This window comes from Giraffa tippelskirchi, chromosome 3 (assembly GCF_054371585.1).
Source record: "Giraffa tippelskirchi isolate mGirTip1 chromosome 3, T2T-mGirTip1v1.2.pri, whole genome shotgun sequence".
Lineage (NCBI taxonomy): Eukaryota > Metazoa > Chordata > Mammalia > Artiodactyla > Giraffidae > Giraffa > Giraffa tippelskirchi.
The window spans coordinates 23895441-23918665 of NC_137277.1; the positions used below are offsets into that span (position 1 = coordinate 23895441).

At 55.9% G+C, this 23225-nt stretch overlaps 2 protein-coding genes across 4 annotated transcripts; both read right to left on the minus strand.

The window, feature by feature from the left end:
- Positions 1 to 3784: 3784 nt before the first annotated feature.
- Positions 3785 to 15814, minus strand: OSBPL7 (oxysterol binding protein like 7). Of its 3 annotated transcripts, none has more exons than XR_014080147.1 (23): positions 15699 to 15814; positions 14185 to 14334; positions 13951 to 14076; positions 13725 to 13778; positions 13019 to 13132; positions 12596 to 12706; positions 12384 to 12501; positions 11649 to 11752; positions 11229 to 11321; positions 11019 to 11151; positions 10835 to 10929; positions 10543 to 10638; positions 9770 to 9907; positions 9107 to 9200; positions 8196 to 8428; positions 7946 to 8083; positions 7103 to 7166; positions 6924 to 7002; positions 5805 to 5949; positions 5564 to 5708; positions 5351 to 5433; positions 5017 to 5139; positions 3785 to 4834 (listed from the first exon to the last, which is right to left on the minus strand). XR_014080147.1 is itself a non-coding variant. In XM_081582359.1 (23 exons), the coding sequence occupies exons 1-23, from the start codon at positions 15708 to 15710 to the stop codon at positions 4726 to 4728; spliced, it is 2550 nt and encodes an 849-aa protein (XP_081438485.1). In that variant the 5' UTR covers positions 15711 to 15814; the 3' UTR covers positions 3785 to 4725. The 3 variants fall into 3 exon arrangements, 2 of the variants coding, with proteins under 2 accessions (XP_081438485.1, XP_081438486.1); XM_081582359.1 differs by having other exon boundaries at positions 5351 to 5477; positions 14185 to 14283; XM_081582360.1 differs by having other exon boundaries at positions 5351 to 5477.
- Positions 15815 to 17460: 1646 nt separating this feature from the next.
- On the minus strand, positions 17461 to 23178 carry MRPL10 (mitochondrial ribosomal protein L10). The gene is made up of 5 exons (XM_081582368.1): positions 23115 to 23178; positions 21054 to 21223; positions 19699 to 19863; positions 19301 to 19445; positions 17461 to 18418 (listed from the first exon to the last, which is right to left on the minus strand). The coding sequence occupies exons 1-5, from the start codon at positions 23164 to 23166 to the stop codon at positions 18162 to 18164; spliced, it is 789 nt and encodes a 262-aa protein (XP_081438494.1). The 5' UTR covers positions 23167 to 23178; the 3' UTR covers positions 17461 to 18161.
- Positions 23179 to 23225: the final 47 nt, after the last annotated feature.

Below are 23225 nucleotides of genomic sequence, written 5' to 3' on the forward strand. Positions count from 1 at the left end.
TGAGACATGGATAGTCTCATTAACTCCAACTTTTACGGCCAAGATTCTCTCAGCCCCCAGGGGCACCCTGCCCAGAGCCCCATGCAGAGCTGACCCTGTTGTAGTGGGGATCTTGAGAGCTCTCAGTGACCCCTCCCTACATGGGCTCTTAGGGGCAGGTAAGGGGAGGATGGCAAGAAGCAGGGTGGATCAGTCCCTGAACTTTTAGGTCAATTGACCTGGTGAAGTCTGAACGAGGAAGAGGTGAGCAAGACTCAGCCCAGGCCAGCCTGTGAGGGTCCCTGTGAAGTCCCTCTGCCCTCCCTGATCACTAAGGGGCACAGAGACGGAGCCCAGGGGGGAGAGCACTAAGCCCCGTCTCCTCCTCTGCCCATGCTGGAACCAGAGGGTCTCTGAAGGGGAAAGTCAGTTGATCAGCAGGTCCTTTCCAGGAAGGGGGCATCATTAAACTAATGACCAGCCACACGGGGCCCCCTAAACTTTCCCTAAAAAGGATCCCAGGAAATGTGACCCGGGACCTTTAAGGTGCTTGTGGAGAATGGGACTAGAATGAGAGCGCTGAGGACAGGAGAGCCGTGTACCCTTTTGGGGACAGACCGAAACCAGTGGACTTGGAGTCAGGCATCGGAACCTTTGCATCCTGAGTGGGCGTCGGTCGGACCCTGAGGGCATCCCCACTGCTGCCTGATGTGGCGCTCATTCTCCCTGCCGTGGAGCAGGTGGGAAAGCCTCTCTCATGGCCACGTGGGCCGCATGGTGTCGGGGAGCAAGGAGGTGAGTGCCTCCAGCTTGAGGGGGAGGGTCAGATCCGCATCCTGTCCTCCAGAAGGGGATGTGAAGGGCCCCCTGAGAGCTGCAGATCAGCACATAACGACTCCACCCAAACACCTGCAATAGGAGAGGACCAAACCCAGGCCCTGCATCCCTAGAGTGACCCCAGCCCCCTCAGGATGCCTGCCTGGGAAAGCTCGATGCCGCCAGCAGAATTCACTGCTTGTTCTAGCCAACACCTGACCCAGGCCCCTGACCTCCCTTTCTTAGAGCATTTACTAAACAGGGCTTGTCATTATGATTCCTTCCTCTGTCCCCCCTCCTCCTCCTCCAACAAGAGTGTTTTTCACAAGAACCTGAACGCCACTTCTTGAAGTCACTCAGGAAGGATAGAGGCCGTGTCTCCTGGTCCCTCTCGGAGGACAGAATCCTGAGATAATTGCCGCTCGTGGGCAACCTGGCCTCATCGCACTGATACTCCTGACATTGTAGTTTTCTCTTCTCTGAAGCTGCTTGAGACCCCATTGCCCTTCCCCACTCCTTCATGCTCCCCTTAACCACCCAGGGTCCTCTGCACAGATCAGAATGGAGCTCAGCTCTTTCCCCTCCCGTTGGTAATCACTGAGGAAAATCTGTTTTCACCACTTTAACGTTCGACTATGTTTACCTTTGACACTGGCTCCTGGCCTAACCCTGGTTCAGCACTCCCTCCCCTCTGCGGTTCACTACAAACACACAAACACACACACACACACCAAACCACCCTTTATTCAGAAGATCCAAGAATGGGGCGTGGGAGCAGGTTTTAAGTGTATCTGGCCTTTTTTTGCCCCTTGCTACCTGGATATCCCCAACAGCAACTCAGTCGTTAAGTTTTAAAAGACAACTTCAATCTCTCTAGGTGGAGCGATTTGGGGTTGGAGCGTCCGCGGCAGGTGAGCTGAAGACTGATGGCTCTTGCCTGCCTCCCTCATCCTCTGCCACCATCCTTGGGCCCTGGTTTTCTCTGCTGTTCAAGCTCTGATCTTTGCTCATCCAGGGAAACAGGCCCCTGGCTTTACAAACTGGTGTCTCCCACCTTACCTCTTTCCCAAGCTGAATCAAAATATGGGCCGTTGAGCCTACATCCTCCCCTCTGCCCGGGACTGCCCTATTCTCTGAACAAGGCCCGGGGTCTGTGCTGGGCTGCCCTGAGGCCCACAGAGAGCAGTCTTCCTGTGCGTCCGTCCTCAGACTAGACTGAGAGGGCTTGAGAAGGGGGCCTGGCCTTCCTTCCTCAGAGCAGACTCGAGCACCCTCCATGCCTGTCTTCCTGGTGCCCGGAAGGTGGCCACCGCCCTCTGTACCCACAGTTGCTTCCTCCCCTTCACACTGTCCACAGAGCACAGCCTGCAGCCAGAAATCCGGGCTCCCCTCAGCCTGGCCTGAGCGCCCCCATCAGCAGCCGTGCACCAGGCCCTGGCTGGGTGGGGAGGTCTTCTGAGAGACAAGGGTCCTCCAGCAGGAATGCCACAGCAGGAGCAAAACCGGCCTGAGCACCTTCCCTCCCGCTGTTGAGCTGGCTCCGGGGAGGAGAGAGGATACTGGTCTCCATGGCAAAAGCCACAGATGACCTGGTTCCTGTGGGCAGAGGAGTTGCGGCTAGTCTCCTGTCTCCATTAGAAAAATAACTTTGGAATTCGGTCTATTTGAAACTCTAGTTCTTAAAACACGTGGGAGTTGAACACAGGCTGGTCTGTCAGGCTGTGTGTGACTCTGGGTAGAAAGGGTCGGGGAGGAAGAGAGCACATCGTGTTTTAAAAAGATCCTGAATGTGTGCAGGCTTCGGCTTTTTCTGGAATGGGTTGAGGTTATTTCTGGTGCATGGTGTCAAGACAAGTGTGTTCCTTTTAGCACCTTCTGTAAATAAACTGTGGAAATGTGGACCACAGCCCCCCAGGGGTGGCAGTGGGCGGGGTGGGGGCAGGGCTCGAGGCAAGGGAAGAAGGGACTAGGATTGGAAGGGCTGTTTTAGCTCAGGGGACCCCTCTGTTCTTGCTGCTCCCCTGAGAAAGCATGACCTCCTCTTGGGACATCCCTCACACCAGAGCAGAGCCTGTAGGGGCAGTGGGGTGGGCTGAGGGGCTAGGAGACCACTAATGAAATCAGGAGCCCGGACATACGTTCTCCTCTAAGACACAAAGGAAGCCAAATGAGGGAATGGAGTCTCTGAACAGAAAGGTGAAGCACTTGGTCAAGGTCAGAACAACTCTGGAGTAACAGGGCTGGGGTTTGAACTTGGGAGGTGGTGGGGGGTAGGTGGGGAAATGCAGCTGGCCCTGTTCTCCCATCCCTTCCAGTCCCTCTCCTCCCCGCGCCCTTTCCTTGAAGTCACTGAGGGAGTGAGAGGGTAAGCACAGACCTGACCAAGGATGCTGGGGATGGGGGACAGGGACCACATAGGTTTCTGCCTGTTTGAAGAGTCTGGGTTTTCCCTGAGGCACTCAGAAGCAATGGATGTATTTGAAATTTATTTCTCTTTTGAAATATCGGCCTGAAAGCCAGCATTAAAATGGAAGTGACTGGAGGCTCTGAGGATACTGCAATAGTCCAGGTGAAAGTTGATGAGGGCCAGTCTAAGCCAGGTATCACTGGGGAAGGGGCCAGAGCTGAGAGCCACTGAGGCACAATTGAGGTGAGGATTAGGGAGAGAGATGACACTGGGCCTTTAGCCCAGGTGAGTGGGGAGCTACGGACTTCCACTGAGCTTGAGCCTGCCTGCCTACTGTCTGCTCGGTCGAGTCTGACTCTTTGCGACCCCATGGACTATAGCTCCAGGCTCCTCTGTCCATGGAATTCTCCAGGCAAGAATACTAGAGTGGGTTGCCATCCTTCTCCAAGGGATCTTCCCAACCGAGGGATTGAACCCAAGTCTCTTGTGCCTCCAGCATTAGCAGGCAGGTTTTCTACCAGCTGAGCCACGAGGAAAGCCCGAGCTTGAGCACACGTGTTTTTAAAGGAATGGTCACAGGCCAAAGTTTGAGACAGTCTTTATTGGAGCTTGGAATGTCATAGCAATTCACCTTTATCAGAGGCAGACTGGTAAGATGAGCAGCAATGGCAACAGACACCCCCTCCCCCTGCCGGTGGGGGGGACGTCCGGCCTACATGAGGGATCCTGCTCGCCCGCAAGCAGTACACAGGCACACACGTGCACGTGCACGCGCACACACACACACACACACACACTTCTACACAGACACTCACGTGTGCTCACTCACTCCCGGTGGGTCAGAGGCCAGGTACCCTTCCTGCCCTGCCTGCTCTGGGGGGATCCGCTGAGCTGAGACAGAAGGAAACCACTTGAGGACCAGGGACGAAGGAGCTGGCGGCTGCAGGCGTTTTGTGGTTTGGGAGAAGGGGATCTGGGAGGATGGGAGAGACTGCCAGGGCCAAGCAAAGGGAGCCCCTTTGGGTCAGGGCATGGAGGAAAGATGCTGGAGATGGGGCATGGGAGGGACGGGGGTGGGAAAAAAGGCCGTCCCCTCTCCTTCACTCACTCCAACCTCACAGCCTCACAGCTGGGGCCAGAGTCCTGGGCCAAGGAAGCCTGGGGAGCATCAAGGGGTCCCCTGTGTCCTAGGAAGGCACTGAAATGGGGAAGATCTTGGAGGGCCTGGAGACTCTCCCAGGTACCCCAGGGAGGGAAGGAAGGGGGATGACAGAGCAAAGAGGGTCTTACATGCCGGTTGTCTGGGGGCAACAAGACTGGGGAAGCACGAATCCTGCTTCGCACCCCAAACAAGGGGTGGGTGATGGGCTGAGATGAAGGCCCTCTGGCCGGCAGAGGGTAGAGGCCCAGAGCCAGGGCTGCCCCTTCGGTCTCTAGGGCAGTGAGTGGGAGAGCCTGGCCTCGTCCATGTGTCCATGGGGGCAGGAGGGAGGAACCGAGGCCTCCTGCCCCTGGGGCCTGGGCTACCAGAGCACAGCCCCGTCCAGGTTCCCGTAGCCCGGCTCGGCCCGCAGCCGCCAGTACGTGTTGTTAGTCACCCACCACTCCTTCCCGCTGCTGTCCGTCTGCCGCCTGGGGGAAAGGGACCAGGGAAGGAGAGGGGTGAACGTCAGCACTGAGGCTGGTCCCGAGATACTGCCTCACACTACGGGCCCCACTCAAAGCAGCAAGGGACTGGTGGGGAGGGGGTGGCCCTGAGTTCAGAGAAAGGCAGAGCAGCAAGGGGGTGGTGGCAGAGGGGGGCACGGAGGCACCTGAAGAAGCGAGCCTGGTGGACAATGTTGTTCTCCTCCATCACTTTGCGCCTGTCTCGCTGAAGCTGCTCGATCCTTCTCTTCTGGGCCTCGGCTGCCTGTATGTTCCCCTCCTCCAGGTACCTGGGCACCCAGACTACCGTCAGTGGAACCGCCCCACCCTCAGGGGCCCTCAAATCCAAGGCTTCTGTCCCTGCCCAGTTCTGCCCCCAGATAGGTCCCATCTCCCGGAGGCAACACCAAGAAGGAAGGATACAGTCCCAGGTCTGTGCGGAAACCCCCATGGGGAGGGAGAAGCCTGGTGCTGCCAGAGTGGCTCCCGTGTGGCACTGACCTCTGGTCTGGCCGGAGCCGTGTGTCCGTGGAAGGCAGGGACCGTTTCAGCTCTGCGGTCAGCTCATTCAGCTCCAAGGCAAACTGAGTGAAGCCGAAGTTTCGCTCATAGTTTGGGGGCATTGAGTCTAGGGGGAAGGCAGGGGGCTGGGGCAGGTGGACTGTGCGCAGCTGCCCTCGTCCCTGCCCAGCCCGCCCTGAGCACCCCACTTACTGGGCTTCCAGACGCACTGACCGCCCGGCGGGGGTCCGCGGTACAGCCCCTCATGCCACTTTCCAAAGAGTCGGTGGAGGACACGGCCACTCCGGCTGAACACAGCCCCCTGTACCTCGTGGATGTTGGAGCTCCAGTATTTGGCCTGGGGTGGGGGTGGGGTAGGGGGCTTAGGGAGAGGTCCCCTCCCCTCCTGGGGGAGGGGCTGCTGGGGCAGAGAGTGGGGGCGGGGGCTGCCCACCTTGCAGAAGGTGAGCTTGCAGTGGCAGGAGCTGTCCTGCGTGTTCCGGATGAGCACCTCCCCGTAGTGTTCGATCCAGCGCTGGCCACTGAGGATGTTGTGAATGCAGGACGTCACCTTATTCCACTCAAAGTGGTCCCCAAACCTGAGAGAGAGAAAGCAGGGCGGGTGAGGGGCAGTTGGCTGGCCCTGGGAAACAAGTGCTACCCTGACCCAGGGAATGTCTCTCTCATCAGAGCAGGTCACTCAGGTCTGGGGAAGGAACCCTGGAGTCCTGGTTCCAGCTCGTGGCCCTTCCATGAAGGATGACATATTTATTAAGTAGAGCAGCCTTCCCAGAGAGTACTCAACTAGTACATCTCCATTTACTGAGAAAGCTCCTAAGTGCCTAAGTCATGGGAGTGAAAACATAGACAGGGTCCCTACTCTTGGATGCTGGGGACCATGGTAGGCTGATCATATACAACAGCCTGTTTACTACCCACTTCTGCTGGCTATTACTTATTACTCTTATTTTATAGATGAGCAGACTCAAGTATTTTTGCTGCTGCATAACTGTTAAGTGGCAGAACTAAGACTCCCACCCAGGACTCTTGGCCCTGAAGCCCAGGGTCTCCTGCACCCCTCGTACTGGCCTCTGGTGGCAGTTCCCCACCTGTAACATGAGCTAGATGAGGGTGTTTCAAATATGGTTTGTGACTTGTCCTAAAACTACTTTAGGGGTGTGTGTGTGTGTGTGTGTGTGTGTGTGTGTGTTCCCCACCTGTAACATGAGCTAGATGAGGGTGTTTCAAATATGGTTTGTGACTTGTCCTAAAACTACTTTAGGTGTGTGTGTGTGTGTGTGTGTGTGTGTGTGTGTGTGTGTGTTACAAGTCTCACATGCATTCCTTACTGTGAGTCATGGTCAAAAACTGTGAAAGCCTCTTGGTCAGATGGCCCTGATGAGCCCTTCTAGCTCTAAGACTTTCCCCTTTCTTTACTGACAACTGCTGTAAACATGGGTGTAAAGTGTACAGACACTGCCCTACCCTGAGCAGCTTCAGGATACCTCCCCATCCCAGCCTGGAAGATGGCCTGTGGGCTGGGCCCGGCTGCCCAGCACTTAGGAATACTCACCTGGGCAGGCTCACGTTGACTGTCCCAACAGGCACAATCTCCAGGGATTTGCCCCAGAACTTGTTCTTCCACTTCATGTCTGGAGTTGGGTTGGGGGAGGGAGAGTGACAGCAGAGGTAAGACCATAGGGTGTTCCAGCCCCTCCCCACCTGCCCTTCACTCCCAGCGCCAACCTTCACCTTGCCAGAAGATGAAGTTTTCAGACTCCGCGTGGCACGCTGAGATGGGGGGGTGGTGGGAGACCTTGAAGAGCAAGGAAGTTCTCTGGAGGCTGCTCCTGAGGACCACGGAGTCTTGGTCCTGACCCCAGGCCCCCAACACCCCTCACTTCCACCCCCAGTTCCCCTGTGAACCAGAAGACCAGCTAGTTCCAGGTCTCTTGTCCCTGTCATCCTTGGCCACCACCCAAATTCCATCATCCTCTCCTTTCCCACAAGGCTCAACTTTCTCCCTTCTCGCTCACTCCCCTCCAGGGCTCTCCTTGCCTCTCCCCATCCCTTAGCGCCCACCACTGCCTGAGTGTGCTCTACAAAGTGCAATTCTAAGAATGTCACTCTACTGCTTAAAACCCTCCCATGACTCCCTGTGGCCTTCAGGATTTAAAAACCAACCAATCAACCAATCAACTGTTCCTTATCTTCACCCACAGGGCTTCTCAAGGTTTGGTCCTGCATTGTCTTCCAGCCTTGTCTCTAACTCTTCCCAAACGTGCTCCATCCATACCTTTACACTGCCTGGAACAGCCTGGTCTCCCACCTCCTTGCACACTTGGCCAATTCCAATCCATCCTTCAAGACTGAGCTCAAGATCATTCACTAGAGCTGAATAACCTTCTATGAGCTTCCTCGACCCAGAACACGATGCAGGTATTTCAAGTCTATCTCCTCAAAGAGCGGGGACCTCCTTTCCTGACTGCCCGTCTGTGGGGTGTTCTCACCCCCGCCCTGGCCCCTTGAAGCCTGGATCCTCCCTGGCCTCATCCACATGGCTCCCCCACCAGCCCTCTTCTTCCTGGCCTCCACCTGCTCACTGATGAAGCGGAAGCCTCGGTCAGGGCGCTCACACTCATAGGTCTCCCCCAGGACAGGGTTGAAGGGCTTGCAGCCCGCCCGGTGGTACGTGGAGGAGTAGGCAGACACTGCGAAGGCTGCAATGTACACCTGCAGGGGGCGGGGCACCAGGGGATCAGAGGAGATGTTACCCCACGGCCACTCCGTGGGGTGGTGGGAGGTGGCAGCAGCCGGGGTGGGGTTGGGGCTGGGGCCGGCGCACCATGCGCTCGCAGGGGTCAGCAGTGCGGCTGGCCCGATCTAGGAGGCTGCTGTACTCTAGCTCCTCGCAGAGCCGCTGCAGGGTGTTGAGCGGCTCGTTGAGCTGCACTGGCATTGACACCTTGGACAGGTCCTTGCCAATGTTGTTCCGCAGGATGTTCCACAAGCTCACGTCAGTGCCGGGCCCGCTGGCGGCCGGCAGGCATCGGCGGCGGGGCGGCCCCACGGCTCCTCCTGGAACACAACTCGCCTGTCCCTCTCCACTGCGCACCACATCGAGGCCCCTCCTAAGCTCCTGCAGTGCCCCGAAGTGTGCTCACTCCCAGGCTCCAGGATCGACTCACTACAAGGAGCCGGGGCAGGTGGCTGGGGGCTAATTCTTGATGAGCTCCCGGGGATTTAGGTGGGCACAGGGCTAAGAACCAGAGGACACTTCCCACTGTTGGAAATGGAAACCCTGCACCCCAGAATCCCTTCTTGAGTCCCATCCTTGGTTTCTACTCCCTTTCATAAACACAGAAACCAAGGTCAGGATGTAGATTATCCTGCCCATTGTATAGACAAGGAAACAGGCTCCAAGGAGTAAAGTTTAAAGTGACACTACAAAGCCATGATGCTATAATAAAAGGTGGCAAAGTGGGCTCTTCTGCCTCAGTGAGGCCCACATGAGCCTTCTCAGAAGCCCAGCGTGGAGGCTGGCCCCAAGCTGAGCCAGCCCCACCCCCCCAGAGCCACTGCTGGAACCCAGCTCATAGCTGAGCCTTCCTCACTTCCGAAGTCATCCTGGAGTCAACATCCAAAGCCATCAGCCCACCAGTCCTACAAGGGACGACTTCCCAAGGGGCCTGGGCCCGGACACATTCCATTTCTGGGCCCACCTCCAGCCCTCCCTCCTGCTCGCCCGGTTGGCACCTTTCTGACAGCGCTCGGCTCCCCGGAGGTCCAGCACCTCCTCGGACAGGCTGGTGGTGACTTCACTGGCACACGATTCCTCCTCCTCCGAGCCCTGGGCCAGGACAGATGACAGGCCGGGCAGACTAGGCCTCCCCGGGGCAGCTGGGCAGTACCCAGGGCCTGGCGAGTATCTGCCCAGCTAGCCCTTTGGTGGGAAGGGGAAGAGAACATATTTGGGGGATCTGAACCCTAAGACACTGCCCCAGGAGGCCTGGTGTCATGGTGTGCCCTGCCGCCTTGGGAGGGAGAGGACCCCCAGCTCAGGCACCTGGTGGACATGAAGGGAGGGAAGTAAGGGATTCCTGGGATCCAGGTTTGGGAAGGCAAGGGTCAAGGGAGTGCAGAGGCTGAAATGGGGTCACAGAAGGATGACTGGGGGTGGAGCTGAGGCAGCAGTCTCAGGAGAACCCATGAAGATAGAGCACATCAAACTGGAAGGGTCCTCAGCAGAGATTTCTAAGCAGGGCCACACAAACCCAGCAGGTCTGGCCATGTTCCCAGAGAGAGCAGCTAAGCTGATTAGAAAGGACTTGGGAATCTACAGATTCTAGTCTCCCGGGACCCCAGCCCTCAATGCCCAGGGTCCCTCCCCTCTCACTGGCAACTTCCTCCTTCCCTCACCTCATTCTCAGAAGAGCTGGCAGAGAGGAGAACCTCACAGGCATCAAAGAACTCTGTGTGGGAGTCAGCAAGGGATAGGACGCTGCTCTGGGACAGCTGAGGGGTCAGCTCTCGCCCCTTCATGTACAGAGCTTCTTGCTGTGGGAGCAAGACTGGTGTTGGCCTGAGGCCCAACCGGGAGAGGTGGGCCGGACTCCCCTGGCCTGACAGTTCCCTCGAGAGGAAGTGTGACTGGGGACTTTTACTGTCTGAATCGTGGAGAACGGGAGGAGATGTGGAGGGGAGTGAGCATCATGTGGTAAGAAGCCTGGGGAAAGATCCTGGCCTGGGAGTGAGGAGACACGGGTTCCATAATAACTGCCTGCATTTCCCCGCACTGACTCTGAGCCCAGCTCCACGCCCTTGGCATGTATCAACTCAATCCCTACACTCACTCTGCAAGGTAGGTACCATTATCACCCCCACTCTGTAGATTAGGAGACTCAGGGTCACGAGGCCGGCATGCAGTACAGCCAAATTCAAACCCATATAGTACAGGAGCCTGGGCCCATCATTAGATCCTTTGAGGCTCAGTTTCCTTATCTGTGAACTTGAGGGTAAGAATCGGCTTCCTCACGAGATCCTGACTTAAAAGCACTCTACACACTATTAAATGATCTGGATATGGCTGCTGTCTGTGTTCTGTGAAAGGGGCTGGAGTTTCAGGTCTGAAAGCAAACCCTGCCTTCACTCCTGCTGAGAAAGGAGGGCCCCACCGCCCACCCAGCTCCCACCTCCTCGGGGTTGAGGGAGCTGAAGGAGTCTGCAGTGGTGTCGGAGGAGACGGACAACGAGTGGAGGCGCCTCGGGCCGGCCGAGGTCTCAGAGACCTGCAGGAAGAGAGTGAAAGTGCAGGTACAGGACGGGGATAGGGGAAGCCCCCCACACACACACTGAAGGCCTGTCAGACAGGGCCTGCCTCAACCAACCCCCTTCCCAGCCCCGGCCTGCACCCACCCCCAGGCCTGCCCAGGCCTGCCATCTTCAGGCCGCTCCTCCCACTGACCACCCCGTCCCCAGGCTCACCCCCAGCCTGGATGGCTCCAAACCCTGGTGCAGGTCCCTCAGTCGGTCCCGTTCAGCAGTGAGGGCAGCCAGGACGCTGCTGAGCGAGCTGTGCACTGTGGGGGCAGGCCCGGCCATCAGACTCCCTTCCTCTCCCTCGCCCTTCCCCAACCTGCTCCCAGCCACCCCTCCAGCTCACACTCACCCTTCTGGGCCAGGGCCCAAAAGCTGCGCTGCAGGTGGGCATAGTCTGGGGGTGGCAGCCCTCGGGGGCCCGAGGGGTCTCGGGACTCCAGGTAGCGAGACAGGTTGGGAACTGAGCCATGGAGACGACCCACCTGTGGGTGAAGGGGAAGGGTGGAAGGGCCCAGCCTCCTTCAGTGCCTCCCACCCAGCATCTCAGAGACCACCTCACCCGCCCGATGGTGTCGTCCTTGGCAAAGCTCTGTGTGCACCACATGCGGCTCGTCCGCTTCCCCTTCTTGGGTCTCTCCGTCGTCACTGAGGCCTGGCAAGTCGAGGTGGGCGAGTTTTGGTCTCAGGGTGGAGAAGACCCCCAAAGCCAAGAGAGAGGCGGACGGCCATGGAGGAGGCAGCAGAAGACCGACAGCCTGGCAGCCGCCTAGGCACCGGGGGGAGGGGTCGCTCCAAAGGGGCAGAGAGACAGCCCGGAGGCTGTCTGGACACGGTGGGGAGGGGCAACTGGGAGACGGTGGCTCTCCAGGAAATGGCAGCATGTAAGGGGGACAGGAGACCTGTCTGGGGAGGTGATGGAATTAATACGGCAAGAGGGGAGAGAGCCTTGGGCGGGCCCCTGTCTCCATCCAGACCTCACCTGGTGTGTGGGGATGACAGGGGCGGAGGGGATCCGGTGCAGGGACTCCAGGCTCTGGAGGAGTCTGTGTAGTTCCTGGAGCTTGCCCTGACATTCCGAGAGCTCTGTGGGGAGGATGGATGAGGAAGGCCCTCTCCCAGCACTGGCTGGCTTCCCTCCCTCCTCCAAAGACTTCACCAGCAGCCTTGGGAATCCCGACACTGCCTCTCCTTTCCCACTCACGAGCCCACAGCCGCTCCCGGCTCCCACCCTACGGCTTGGCCTCCAGGGAGCACCTGCAGCCCAGTCGGCACTCTGTCCCCCGACCACACTTCACCTCAGCTGCCTCCACACAGGCCAGGTGGCCCTCACCCTGGCTCTCCCGACTCGGTCTGCATTTCCCTCTCCCTGGCCAACATCACAGCCCCCAACTCTAGGAACCTGGCGCTAGAACACACCCCTTCCCTGGCACTCCTCCTCAGGACCCCGCCCTGCGTTGGCATCCGGGATCTTCTGTGTCATGGGTCCCGGCCCTGTGTCCAGCTCTAGCCCCGCTATCTGTGTGAGCCTGAGGCTCCAGGGGTAGGGGCTGAGGAGACCTGATCAGCCTAGAGGTAGAGGCTGTCTCCCCCACCAGACGGGGCCTCCCAGAGCAGGGACAAAGGTCACACTTTCTCCTCCTTGTGACTGCTGATGTCACTTAGACACAAGAGCATGGGCCCTCCCCACGGAGGCGTGGGGCCAGGGGTCCCTCACCATGAGAGCAGCGGTCCAGCCCATCACTGTCCCTCAGCCAGGAAGACACCTTCTCCCGAGGTCCAACCCCCGGCAGAGCCGAGGCACTACCCGCTGCCGGAGGCTGGGCACCGGGAACCTGTGGGGCGAGTCAAAGGTCAGGAAGGCGCCTCCTCTCTGAGTCTCAGCCTGAATCCTCACGTGACCAGGTCCTGCCCTGGGGCCCATTTTACCTTCCGGTGGGTGGTGCTGGGCAGCAGGCTTCGGGGCACATCCAGGTGCTGGGCTGAGCGGTGGGCACGCAGCTGGGCCACCCAGCTCTGGAACAGGTCCTGGGACTTGATCTGCAGAGGCGATGGAGAACGAGAGGGATGCATGAAGGGAAGGATTGCTTTCTAGGGGCAAGAAGTCAGGGCTCTGGTCCCCAGGCAGGCAGGGTCTCTCCCTACAGCACACAGATGGTGCAAAGGCCCCTCTCTGTGTCTGTTCACATAAGAACCAACAGGGCCACTTTGCCGTTGGCTATTGTACATGGTGGGAACTCCCTTCTGGTCAAACTCAGGTGGCCCCTCGGCCCCTGCCCCTCTCTCCTGTGTGACCCAGTGCCTCTGCTAGGCTGGGGGGGCAAGCCACCCCCTGCCTCCCACGGATGTCACCTTGAGGTGGTAAATGTTGTCTTCAGTGTCAAGGTCAATGCGCTGGGCCTTTTTGTTGATGGACATGACCGACAGTCGGACATCAATGGAGCCATGGAGCTTCCCCTTGGTGATCTGGGATGGAGAGACCAAAGAGGGGAAGGGAGATGAGTTGAGGCCACCAGGGCCACCATCCCCTTGAGGTCAAGCTACGTTCAAAGGTCAGGTTCACCCTCAGGCTCAAGTGACAGTGTCAGCAGGACATGTCAGTCATCCATCTGTGCACTGGGCAGCCCGCTATTTCACGTCACAACCAGAGCTCCAGATAGTCACAGAGCGAGGAACACTTCCCACCCTCATGAGTCTGCAGGCAGGGCTGAGGAAGAAGAACCTCCTGTAGAGAGCCTGGGTGTCTAGGCCTTTAGTTTCTCGTTCCTGCCTGAGCACGGTATGAGGACAGGGATGATAAAGCCCCTCGGTCTTGGGCACTAATCTGAGCTTGGCACTGTCCCGAGAGCCCTCACCCATCAAAGACTCTACAAGTGGGTGATCACCCTCTCTCCACCTTAGGGGTGAGGAGTTGAGACCCAGGGAAGTAACTTGCCCAAGACCCCACATCCAGAAAACGGCATACCTGGGATTCAGGCCTGGCTCTGGGGGATTCCAGAAGCCCCCTGCCTGCCCAGGGCCCCCTCCTCTCACACCCCCAGCTGAAGCCCCAACTCACATCTTGCCGAGTTGTCGCATAGTGAAGAATCCCATCCTCGAGCACGAAGTATCTCTGTGAGGATGCCCAGAGGGAACAGGACCGGCGGGGCGGAGAGGAAAGGATGTGGGGGAGAGCAACCACATGGAAGTTTCTCCTCACACACAGACCACCTGCACTGCCCAGCGGCCCCACACATCCCTTCTGGCCGCCACATCTGGCCCCTCCCTCTGCCCTGCCACCCTACCTTGTGCCAGCCCTTCAGAGGCCACTTCCTCTTCTTGAGCAGGTGGCCTTCCTGCCTTTCGGGCATGATACCCTCTGCCCCCATCCGGCCCCGAGGCTCCTCCACCACCTCCCACAGCTCAGAGGCCTGCAGTCCACGACAAAGGGCAGGGGAGCAGTGAGGCAACCACATCTGTCTGTCCCCTGAGGGCCAGTCCCCCTGCCCCCCACCCCCGCCTGCTTCCCACCCTCAGACCTGCTGGGCACCACTGGGCTTTGCAGACTGAGTGTTCTCGGCCAGGGAGGGAGGGTCCCACTCTTGGAAGTCCATGGGGAAGGGAGTGGCCACTCCCTGCTGTGGATGGAGAGCAAAAGGGGAGGGACATCACCTTGTCCTGAGGGGGCCCTTGAAGCAGAGAGAGACCCTGTTAGCACAGACTTGGCTGTCACCTTCCCCACCTCCACCTCCTCCTGGTCCCTCTGAGTCTTGAGAGCCCCAGCACATCTTCTGCTCACCTGCCAAGCCCATCCCGAGCCCATCCCCACCCTGGGCAGATCTCCCTGCCCACACCCTCTGGCTGCAGCCGCTGCCCAGAGAGGTGGAGCGCGCGGCAGGCAGGCCGGTGCCAAGAGAAAACCTTGAAAAGTCCGCTCCACCCCACCTTAGGCACACACACATTCTCTGGCTCTAGGACACACTGGGTGCTTTCTCTGGAGGATTCCCTGGGTGCTTTCTCTGATTCACCCAGGAATCAGAGGTGAGCCGGGCAGTGAAGGAAGAGGCTCCGAAATAGGGACAGAGGGATTCAGGGACTGGGCAGGCGAGATCTCACCCCAGCTTCTCTTCCTCAGGATCCCGACCCCACTACCACCACCACAGAAGTGCAGACGCCCCTGCCATCAACCTTTTACAGAGCTCCCCCCCAACCCTTGACCCCAGCTCCATACAGAGCCCCCCAGCTGCCTGACCAACTGGCCTCCATATCTTCTAGCTCATGGGCTCCCATTGTTCTGCCCGGAGAAACTGAGCCCTGAGACAGCCCCCAGTTTCCCCTGGGCCCCCATCAATCATTCTCTTAGGATGCCCACTTCGGACCCTCGGTCCACCGCCCCCCAGACCCTTTTTTCCATCCCATTCCTTGGGGCTCCTGAGAACCACCACCTGCCTGGAGAGAGCTGGGGACAGGCTGATGGAGACACATGCTGAGGTCCACACTGGTCCCTCAGCCGTGCCCACAGGCACCCTGGGCACCAGTCCTGGCCATCCTGACTCCACGGGGAGATCAATAATGCATGAGACTGCGTGTGTGAGAGATGGGGGAGGGGACTGGAGGGGCAAGGTTGGCCTGAGGCCAGGAAAACAGCTCACATCTTCCGGTGGAGCTAGCAAGCACCTGAGGAGCTGAGGCCAGGAGGGACAGGGATATGGGGGGTGCGGGTGGCGGGAAGGTCAGGGCAGAGGGGTCCATGCTACGCTACGAGAGGCTGATCTGGGGGAAATGCCTGCATTTAGCCATTGGAAGTTCCCAAACTCTTCCAGTATTGGGACATCTCTGTGCCCTCTTCCTGGCCCCGTGGGATCTTGGCCCCTCACTGCTTGTGGGTGGAGGGGCAGACTCTGTTACGGAGGGCGCAGGTAGAGGTGAGCCAGGTGGGTGCCCCGTTTCCAGCTCCATTCCCGCCCTCATCTCCGGAGCAGTGACCCACCAGCTTCAGGTGGGAGGAAGCCCTCTCAGGGAATGTCAGCTGATGCCAGGGCAGCCCCCTTACCCCAGGGTCCATGGACGTCAGTGCTCCTTGGCCCGAGCACCGCTCTGCCTCTGAGTCACGGTCTCTGAGCCACCCGCTCCCTGCTCTCAGAGCTGAGCAGTAGTGGCAGCTGCAGCAGGAACCAGGAAGGAAGGAGACGTCGGAGCCTCCCCTCTAGCCGGATTTCCTCACCTCCCCCTCCTCGGCCCCTCCTCCTGCCGAGCTCCAGGCGGCCGCTCAGCTCTGCCCCCCTGCTCCCCGGAGGACTCAGGGCTGAGCTGACTCCCCAGTGCCCAGGAGGCTTGGGAGTGAGGACAGAGTCCCCTTTGGGCACAGTTCCAGATAGATCACAGAGTACTGGGGAGTTGCTGGCCTCAAGCCAGCGGTGGTAAAGAATTTACTCATACCAGCATTGCCTTGACCTGTTAGTACCCAAGGCCGTTTCCTTGTTAACCTCCACTTCTCCTTTTACAACCAAAAATAGGTGGCTAGATTTGGAGCCAGCAGAGCTATCAAGTTGACAGGAAGGGAGGGATGCCCCGAGGGGACACAGCTGATGCTGCCAAGGGCACAGTCAGCAGGGCAGTCAAGGTTAAGAGGGCCACAGTGAGGTTATCACAGGGGGTGATGCGCTGCCAGGTCAGGACACATGGGGGCCAGAAGCACCTAGGTGGTAGGACACACCCACCCACTCCCGGCCTACCAAGTCTGGATCAGGATCAGGTCCAGGGCAGTAACCAGCTGGCTGGTAAAGGGCTAGCTCGGCCTCCCTCTCTGAGCACCTTTGCCCTTTTGCTAGAGTAGTGTCCAGTTGTTCAGTTCTAATTAAAAACTTGCTCTTGCTAAAAAGTCTGGAATTTATTCAAATGGATGTGAACTGGACTGACAGCTTTAAGTGCAGTACAGCCCCTTTCTAGAAAGAAGTGGATTTCGAATGCTGTGGCCTCAGGCACTGCCAGTGGGTGAAGGGTGCAGTCTGAGGTTCTTTGATTCCCAATATGATGTGAGCCATTTTCCCATCCAGCTATCACCGCCTGGGTCTCGGCTTACCCTGAAGGGTCTTACATCTTTCAGAAGATGCTCTCTGTTCCATTCAGAACCTCGGCACTATTCCCACCACCCCAGGAGGGCGTTATTAGCACCTGGCAGGGTTCTGGAGTCAGGGAGAGCACTGGCCAGACTAGCTCTGGCACCCAGGAGCCTCAAGGGCCTTTTAATTCACTTTATGTTGATTGAGCATCCCTGCGTGAAGGGCACAGAGCTGGGCACGGTGGGAAGTTGATCCTGGACCAGGGAAGGAAAAGCTGCCACAGATCACCACTGCCAGAGCAGCGTCTGCCTAGGACCAAGGAAACTGCGGCACTGTGCCAAGTCCCAGAAATGATCCACGGCCACCTCCGTGCATCGCCCGTGTCCACCCAGAACATGCTCCCATCAAGGACAAGGGCGGGCTCCGAGTTAAACATCCTCCATAAGAAACTTTCAGTTCGATGAGGCCTCCTAAGAGCCCTCAGACCCCGTCATTAAAACAGAATTCTGGTTTTCCCTCCCTCAGCTCTTTTGTTTTGAACAACCTGAGACATGTCAGCTACTTGGTAAAGCGGGTGGCTGCCTTCAAAAGGACAAACATGTAAGCAGTGTCATTTGTGGGAGCAGGTACAGGGAAGGGGCAGGCTTGGACATGGGAAGAGGGAGATGTTCTAGGAAGGGAAGTGAGTCAGAGGTGACCCCGGGAATATGTCTACAGGGAGGATAAGCTTATAAAGAGCAAAACACAGTTAAGTAAAATGTATTTCACTTTATCATAAAGCAGTGCTTCCAACCTTCCCGTGACATGACACACCCTGAGGGTACAGAATTAACACTCAAAGCACTCTTGGGACCCTAATGAGAAAGCTCTAGTGTAGAAAACCAGGGGAGCATCTTTACAGCTGAAAAGAGCCTGGTTCAGGCCCTGTGCTGCCTCTTACTAACAGCATGACCTTTTACAGGCTATTTAACTTCTTTTCCCCACAGTCTTCCTCTCTGTGAAATGGGGATAATGTGTGAGAAATCAAGGAACTAGCACATGTAAAGTGGTTAGCAGTGAGCCTGGCACAGCAGGCTCTCAACAGATGCCACTCTCAGCACAATTAACTACTCAGCTGAGCTATTCTGGCACATAGGAGCCACAAGGGGCTAGGCTGGGAGGCATGTGCAGCAAGGCACAGTGAACACAGAAGACAGGGCTTCTCCGCCTTGGACCTGGAAAACAGAAAGAGATGGCTCCTATCAGGTCCCAAGTTAGGAAAACTAGGAACAAAGATAGTGATTACAAGCCTCCATTCTGAAATGGAATTCCCCTACATCTCTGGGTGGCCATGTACTGAGATCACTGTCAGTAAAAGCCAGGTAACAACACCACTCCCCACCCTAAGTTCCCCATGTCTCTGACAGCCAACAGGGCAGAGTGTATTTATGGGCAGGCTGGGTACAGGAGGCTGGCTACAAGTCCTGAACAGGGTTGGGAGGATCTGGCTGCACGCTGGCTGGCACGACGGGGTCCCCCTCATGCTGCTGTCTGGCGTACTGATCCAGCAGGGCAGTCAGCTGGAGGGGGTGGTGCTGAAGCAGGGAGTGGGTCCGGGCTGTGAGGTGGGTGAGCCCTCCTACCAGCTCCCCCTGTGCCAGGGCCAGGCTAGGGAGCTTGGAGTAGTTGATGAAGCCCTGCCTGCTGAGGATGGTGTCGTCAATGCAGCCACCTAGAAGAACACAGGGTCAGCGAGGCTCCCACAAATGATTTTCCTCTTCAAGGACAATGGTCCCACCCTAGGAATTTGCTCTCCCCGCCCTTTACCACCTCCCAGCCTTCCCCCAAGTCCAGTTCCCACCTGTGTCCCACCCTACTCCCAACGTTTCACATCAGTCCCCTCCTCTCCTTCCTAACTCTTCCTGGAAAACCCTTCCATGTATTATGTAACCCCACAACATCAGTGTTTCCTCCTAAACTTCCTTGAAGAACCATGGCGTGTGTTGATGGAGGCGGGGGCGGGGGTGGAATTTCTATTATCTGTATTATACACACAGATTCCTGCCCCACCAACAGATAACTGTGAAATCAGCATTCTCTAACAGAAGCTTCCAGGGTTTCTCAGCATCAGAGGAATCCTGTCCCTCAGCACCCTTCCCTTGGCCTATTTAAGTATCTTCATCTGTGTGGGCTTCAACACCCACTACCCCCTTACTGGACTTCCCTGGTGGCTCAGTGGTAAAGAATCCACCTACTAATGCAGGAGACCCGAGTTCACCCCCTGGGTCTGGAAGATCCCCTGGAGGAGCAAATGACAACCCACTCCAGTATTCTTGCCTGGGAATTCCTATAGATGGGAGGAGCCTGGTGGGATATAGTCCATAAGGTCACAAAATAGTCAGACAGGACTTAGTGACTAAACAAACAACAAAACAGCCCCTGACTAGACTCCAGGTGTCTGAACTTCCCCTCCCCAGAGTGACACAGGCAGGCCCCATTGTGAGAAGGGGTCCCCTCCAGGCATGGCCACAGTTTTACCCACACGAGCCTTGAAGGTGACACCAGGCTGCCGGAGCACCCTCCACTTCAGTCCCACCCCCAACCGGCTGCTCACCCAGCAGCGGCAGGAAAGGCATACTCTTCAAGATTCGCACCATCTCCTTGACCTTGGGTTCTTCACTGACCAGCAGCAAGTTGTGCCCCACGAAAAGGGGCAGCAGGTTTTGGTATTTGGAATCCTCCAGGAAGGGCTTTAGGATCTGGATCGGCAGGAGAGAAGGGCTAACTGGGGTTGAGTTGGAGGAAGAGTCACCCACCTTGGTCACAAGCCATACCAGGCTGTGGGCTCAAGCTAATGAAGGTCTCTTCAACCCCTAACACAGTTCAGGCCCCAGACTAGAGAGCTGCCATGGAAGTGAGCTGGGAATGCCACTTCTTGGGAGAGATGCTGCAGTCTGACATGGGGGTGGAGCGGGTGGGGAAAAAGGTGGGGAATGAGGGTCCGCTCCCTACCTGGTTGGGGAAGACCTTCATCAGGATCTTGTGCTTCCGCAGCCGGTGCCGCATGAGAAGCTTGTCCTCCGCGCTCATAGCCACGTTCTGGCAGACAGCTATCATTCGGTTGTCTCGGAAAACTGCGGCTATCTCCCGACGGAGGAGCCGGATGAGGCCTGTCTCCTGAGGTCAAGAAGGGAGGACAAAGGGGACATAAGCTGCCCCTTCTAGTACTCCTTACTTGATCAGGAATGGGTGCCGGAGCTTCCAGTGATGCCCAAGTGAAGATTAGGGCACAGGAAGAAGAACCGGGCCCCTGACTCTCAGAGACACATTCTCTCATTCCACCCTTTCATTTCCATCTGATAACTACAGGCTTCAGAGCAGTATTTATTATTTTTAAATTTTGTACTATCGTCTTTTGATGGCGCCATGCGGCTTGTGGGATCTTAGTGCCCTGACCAAGGACTGAACTCAAGCCTTTGGCAGTTAAAGCGCAGAGTTCTAACCACTGGACTGCCAGGAAATCCCCTGGAACAGCATTTTTTTCCTCTCAAACATTAAACTTTTTATGTTGTATTGGAGTGAAGCTGATTAACACTGTTGTGGTAGTTTCAGGTGCAGAGCGAAGAGACTCACCCATACATATATATGCAGCTACTCTTCCCCAAACCCCTCTTCCATCCAGGCTGGCACATAACATTGAACACAGTTCCATGTGCCTAGAGCAGTGTTTTTAAAACCTGAGAACACTCAGTCCCTTTGAAATGGACAGCAGTCTGACCCAGCTGATGTTATTTTGATAATAATACTGTCAAAATTAGTTAATTATCCCTTTGACACAGTACTCGTGTTGAATTCTTTTACCAATTTAAATATAAGATTACTCTTTTGCAGCGTTGATTAAAAATTAAGGTATTTTCACAGAACAAGACTTCATTTTCTCAAGACAGTTTTTCTCAAAGTTGAGAACTTGGGGAGTTGAGAACCACTATCAAGTTAACAATACTCCACTGATCTTTCTGCTCTTTTTCAAGAACCAAAAACTTTCTGTTGTTCCTCTAAGAAAACCTGGAAGCTTCAAGATCGGTGGGATGTTCTCTCTTCCCCTCACCTATGTGGAGAGTGTCAGGCACACATTTTTGGAGACAAGAGTGAAGGAAACCCACACCTGTCCAATCCACTGAGTCCAAGAGGCCAACAGAGAATCAAGGGCAGATTCCATTTTAAAGGATCTGAACTCTGGGATCAAAGTGGGGAAGTAACCATGTGGATGACCATGTCCTGGAGTGCTACTTCATTATGGCTGCAGATATAAGATCACTTTAATCCACCATCCCACCACCAAGCCACATGCCCAGCCTCCTCCTTACCTCCTGCGGGGGGCTGGGAGGGGGTGGCAGGCATCTTGGGTTGACAAGAGGTTTGGGGGCAATATACTCAGTCACAGCCATCAGCTTCTGCCGCTCAAAGTGCATCACACGACGGTGGCGGGTAACAGCCTTAGAGCCATAGCGGATAATCTGGTGGGTGGGCAGCCGGCCTGGGAGAAGAAAATGGCCATGTGGTGAGATGTAGCCTCTTGGAAGCCTTAGTCTGCTCCAGTGACAAAGAACCCACCCTCTATGCACAGAGCTCACAAAGCTAGCCTTGGCATTGAGTGGAACAAGGAACTGTCTGCTGGAAAGCCTGAATCCCCAAACCTTTTCTTCTCTTTAATGGGTGACCTTAGCTCAGGTGTTTGATCCTGGAGGAGCCCACTTCTCCAGCTCTTCTTTATGCACAGAGATGATGAAAAACAGGAACAAAGGAGAAAGTATTTCGAACACATTTTTAAAAGGAAAGAGTTGAACAAACTTTTTCTTAAGTGACCAAACAAAAATTTTATGTTTGAGAGCCATATGGTTTGTCGCTACTACTCAACTCTGCCACTGTATCGTGGAAGCAGCCATAGTCACTATGTAAACAAACAGATGTAGCTTGTTTCTAATACAACTATGGAGAAAAGACAGTGAGCAGCCCTGCCATAATTTGCCAACTTTAAGCCAGTGGTTCTCAAAGTATGCACTACCACCACCTCGCAGCCCAACATCAGCATCACCCAGGAACTTGTTAGAAATACAAGTTCTCAGGCCCTGTCCTAGATCTCCTGAGTCAGTAGCTCTGAAGAGGAGCCCAGAGAACAGCGTGTTAAGCCCTCCAGCTGATACTGATGACAGCTGAAGTTGGAGAATCACTGCTCTAAGCACTACTCCTTCCCCCAGGATTTGAAGCAGGAGGAAAAAGTTATACTGTCCTCACACCTCCTCCCAACCAAGTTTTTCTCCTGTCTACTTTTCTTTTTTACAGGCACTGCTGCAGAGCACCCTTCAGAAGACAAGGGAAACACTCAAAATACCAAGGCCAAAGAAACCCCTTCATCCTCAACAAAAGGACTCAGGTTACAGCTTCCCATTTTCAGCCCTCCCCAAGCCTAGGATGGGATCTCAGGGAAAGTTTCAGTCAGAAGGTGGCTCTAATAATCAGAGAGCATGGAGATTTTCCTGAAGTGAGCGGTTTTCTTGCTAGTGGCCACAAAACCTAACTGTTGAGAGCACAAGCTCTGTATCAGATGGAACCAAATTTCTGCAGTTTTATTGAGATAGAATTGACACACATGGAGCCAATTTTCAATCTTTCTTCTGCCACTTACTGGCTGTGACCTTGACCATTCTTCACCTGTAAAGAGGGGAACAGAATGCCTTCTTCACAGGATGCTTTAAGGTTTAAATGAAATACATGTACTTATCACTGTGCTTGGTCTATATAAGGTACTCAAAATCATTCGTTAAATATCTACAGCATGCCTACTAATGTCAAGCACCATGCCACCTGATGGCTATGCTGAATGAATACGGTTCTGCCTTTATGGGGTTTAAAGTCTAATAGAAAACAAACAAATGCAAACAGTTTGTGATGAGGCGAAGGGGTTAATAAACAGGGTGATAGATACCGACTTAATAGGGGAGACCTTCTTTGCAGAGGGTGGCTAGAGAAGGCCTGAGATCTTAATTTCTGGAGGCAGAAAAAACTGGGTGATGGGTTAAAACCCTAAACAAGGCAGGGGGACTAGGAGATAGAAAATAAGTGCTGTGGTTGTCCCCGACGCTTCTGCTATGTTGCTGTTACTACTAGAATCTGGAATCACAGGAAATTAGATCAGGCCAGCGATCTTCATAGGATGCTTTATAGTTTAAAAGAAATAATACATGTAAAGTACTTATCACTGTGCCTGGTCTATATAAGGTACTCAAAAATCACTCATTAAACTAATATCTACAGTTATCGGGAGCTGTCTGGGATAAGAGACTTGGGGAGAGGACCAGCAGCAAAGGAGGGAGACGAGTAGAGAGCATCGGCCAGAACGCGCCGAGAAGACGTGGGCCGCTCCTTACCCGCCTGGGATAGGAGACCCCCTCGCAACATCCCAGCCGCGGCCGCAGCCATCGCCACCGGAAGAACGACTAGGAGACTGGCGCGACGGAAAGAGCTAAGGATTGTGGGTA